Here is a 3,645-nt window from a genome sequence, read left to right on the forward strand (position 1 = left end):
TATATATATAGCATTTAAAACACAGCACTCTAAGTGTTTGCTGTCACTGTTACTCTAGAAAGAGGTTAGAGTGAAACTTCTCGATAAGTCTCCAGGAGACTGATCCGCCCAGACACTGGACAATACATTCCAGTTTTCATTAAACCTGCAAAATTATATCGAGTTGTATTAAACAAATAAACCCATGCAGCCTTACCAGGACTGCTGCATGACATCATTTGGCAGTAGAAAGCGGCACATGTTCGCGGTCTGATTGTTATTTTTGGTAAAAGGCACCAAGTTGCTATAAATCGGGTACGGAGTCATGATGGTAAAGGAGAGGCACCAGGTAGCGGCAATCACCTTCAAAGCGTGGGATTTTGTCTGCCAGACGCGGGACTGTAAGGGTTTGCAAATTGCACCATATCTCTCCAGCGATATGGCTACCAGGTTAAAGGTGGAGACACTCACAGAGGTGCCTGGAAAAGGAACAAAGAAGCTGGTTATGCAGGCTCTGAAATCCAAAGTTTATTTGCACAATGAGCTTAAGCATACCTGATCTGCGCAGGTTTGATAGATAGCAGAGGAAAACGCTCAGAGGGTAAGAATATTGTGTATGTATATCTTAAAAAAAATGACTTATTCCCAGCTTTGTTCCCAAAGCGATTTGAGGCAGGTAAAGAAATGTGTTTGCAAATACATCTTATTGCCAATTTTTAGATAAGTTTATTGAACTTTGATTACAACCAACTCCTTCCTAGGCTGAAGGCGCTCATTAATTAATAACCAAGTGGATGAAATATGTTCCTATCCCACAGAAGAGGTTCTGAGTGACCTGTAGAATAGCTTTAGTTTTGAGCGTGATCTGCATAGTTAAGTTGACCTTTTAACCCAATATTCTCAAGGACTGTGACCCTGAAAATTCAGTGGGGTCTGAGCTGGGAGCATTAAAACTCTTCCTGAAAATTTCTATTACAGGCGTTTTTTTAAAGATTTTTTTGATGTGGATCATTTTTAAAGTCTTTATTGAATTTGTTACACTATTGCTTCTGTTTCATGTTTTGGTTTTTTGGCCACAAGGTATGTGGGATCTTAGCTCCCTGACCAGGGATCAAACCCACACCCCCTGCATTGGAAGGGGAAGTCTTAACCACTGGACCACCAGGGAAGTCCCCAAACTTTTTTTTTTTTTTTTTTGCGGTACGCGGGCCTCCCACTGTTGTGGCCTCTCCCGCTGCGGAGCAACAGGCTCTGGACGCGCAGGCTCAGCGGCCATGGCTCACGGGCCCAGCCGCTCCGCGGCATGTGGGACCCTCCCACACCGGGGCACGAACCCGCGTCCCCTGCATCGGCAGGCGGGCGCCCCACCCCCCCGCCCCCCCGGGAGACCCGCCAAACTGTTTTTAAGAGTGAAACATTCTAAGTTTCCAAATGGAGTGTTGAAAAATTACCTAGTGAAAAAGGAAGAAGGGGAAGCTCTCCATATTATAACTAACGTTTTTCTCTGGGTGGAAGGACTAGGGCCTTTTTTCTCATTCTCTTTGCTTTCTGTATTTTGTAAAAGAAACATGCATCATCAGTGAGAAAGACGTCAAAACACCTCATTCAAAAGGATATACGTACGTATAGTCAAAAAAGCTTAATTTTCCTTATTTTTTGTATTTTGTGTGTGTACATACTTATTATAATCTCATATCCCCTTAAAATTCCCTTTAATTCTTCATCCATAAATTCAACTGATTCTTCTCTTATCTCTTACCATGATGGAGGAGTTCTTAGCCTGGGGCCTTTTGTGAAACTATGTATAAAAATATTCTTTTTCTAGGGAGAATATCCATAGTATTCCTGAGAGACTTGAAGGAATCTACAACCCTGAAACCATTCTATAAGAGCTTACGTTCTGAGACAGGATTTGCTGTGTTTTATAGGACTTTACTCTAAGGAGTTGATGACATCTGAATTAGAGGGTACAGCCCCAAAGTCCTCAGAGTCAAGTCTGTACAATGGGTCCACTGTACTTATAAACCCACCAGCAGGCAAGCACTCTTTTTTTTTGGCTCTGTATTAGGAGCTTAATGAGTGTTAACTATTAGAAACAGTATTGAGGAGAACATAAAATTAAGGGAAGAATTGAAATCACTGGAATCAGAAATCCAACAAAACCATTAGGGTATTGCAAACACTTTCAGAATTATCTTGCTTTTCATTTTCTAGAACAGTCTGTCCTAGAAATTTTCAGGAAGAGTTTTAAGGCTCCTAGCTCAGACCCCAGCTACTTTAAAACATTTTTGGTTGAGGTGACACTTACTTACATCACATAAGCTCACTCATTTTAAAGTGAACAGCTCTGTGGCATTTAGCACGTTCAGTGTTGTGCAACTACACAAGCACTCTCTTTAAATCTCCTTCCACAAACCCTGGTTAAGATTATTCAATATTATCATAAGATATATACAGACAGGTCTTGAAAGCCTAAAGCACTATGAGATGCTGGTTATTATTATTGCGTCATTGTTTAACAATGATCCTTTTCATTTGTGAGTCGAGGACTGGACCCAGATTGACACTTTCTTGGCTATTTGTCCATGTCACGCAGATCAGTTATTCGTCATCATTTTGTCACTGCTGGATCCTGCTTCCTCAATTGGGAGAAATAAAGGCTTTTAAAGCTTTCCGGTCATTGAAGGCTGCCCTAGCCCAACTCAGCTCTGCGTATTTGGCCCAGCTTAGGTCAGAACAAACAACAACTCCTTCCTCATTCCCCGCCTCTCCTCCTCCTCTCCCAGCTAATTCTCAGAATGGGCAAGGGACAAAGCATTTTGGCAGACAGAGGGGACAAAGAGACATGTTTTGTTTCCGCCTTAGAAGAGCCACAACAGTTGGCAAGGCGAGGTCATGTACTCACCACTGTTGTGGCTACCGATCTGGGTTCAAGTCAGCTCTGTAGCTTACCACCTGTGTGTCCTTGGGCACATTATTAACCTCTCTGTGCCTCTGTTCCCTCCTCAGTGAAACAGGGAAGGATAACTGTATATTCTTTATAGGGTGGTTGGGAGATAAAATATGATCATGGAAGTAAAAACTCAAAGCAATTAGGAGAATATCGGGTGCTCAAAAAATACATTCAAAAATATTAGCTCTTGTGACTTTTATTATCATCACCATCATTTTGATTGGCAAAGGCAGAGAGCTGCATATCTCAGCCAACCAGTGTCAGCTTAGTGACCCACAGGCTCTAGGAGCAAATTCAATTCCTCGTCTAGTGGCAGAGGTCTCTCTCTCTCTATCTGTGCCTGAGATGGTCCCAGCCCCTGGGAAAACAGTCTGGGAAGTGAATCCTGAGAAGGGAATCTAGACCTCTGATGAAACTTGTTTTCAAATAGTCCCTGTTCCCTAGGGAAGCCAGAGCAACGGCAGAAAGAGCCCTCTTCCAGCACCCTGGCCACCCCAAAACCATGCCTTGGGTTGGGTAGAGCTCAGAATACAATCAACGACCTCCAGGAAGGAACATAACAGCTTGCATCTGTCTTACTTTCTAACAGAAGCAAGCAAAACCAACGTCTTCTGTGGCTTCTTACCAACTTATTCCACTTTGAGAAACTGACCCTTAAAACTGGGGACTGACTTCTGGGGAGTTATGAGGACTGACCCCCCCCCCCCCCAAAA

The 3,645-nt window shown here is 43.0% G+C and overlaps 1 protein-coding gene across 1 annotated transcript in view; it reads right to left on the bottom strand.

Annotated features, from left to right (window-relative positions):
- Positions 1-3,645, bottom strand: part of CCKAR (cholecystokinin A receptor) — an 8,763-nt gene that overhangs the window by 3,832 nt on the left and 1,286 nt on the right. Inside the window, exon 3 of the mRNA XM_024745557.1 lies at positions 197-458. Coding sequence (XP_024601325.1) covers positions 197-458 — 262 coding nt within the window. The remainder of the gene's footprint in view (positions 1-196; positions 459-3,645) is intronic.

This window comes from Neophocaena asiaeorientalis, unplaced genomic scaffold (genome assembly GCF_003031525.2).
Source record: "Neophocaena asiaeorientalis asiaeorientalis breed wild unplaced genomic scaffold, Neophocaena_asiaeorientalis_V1.1 scaffold397, whole genome shotgun sequence".
NCBI lineage: Eukaryota > Metazoa > Chordata > Mammalia > Artiodactyla > Phocoenidae > Neophocaena > Neophocaena asiaeorientalis.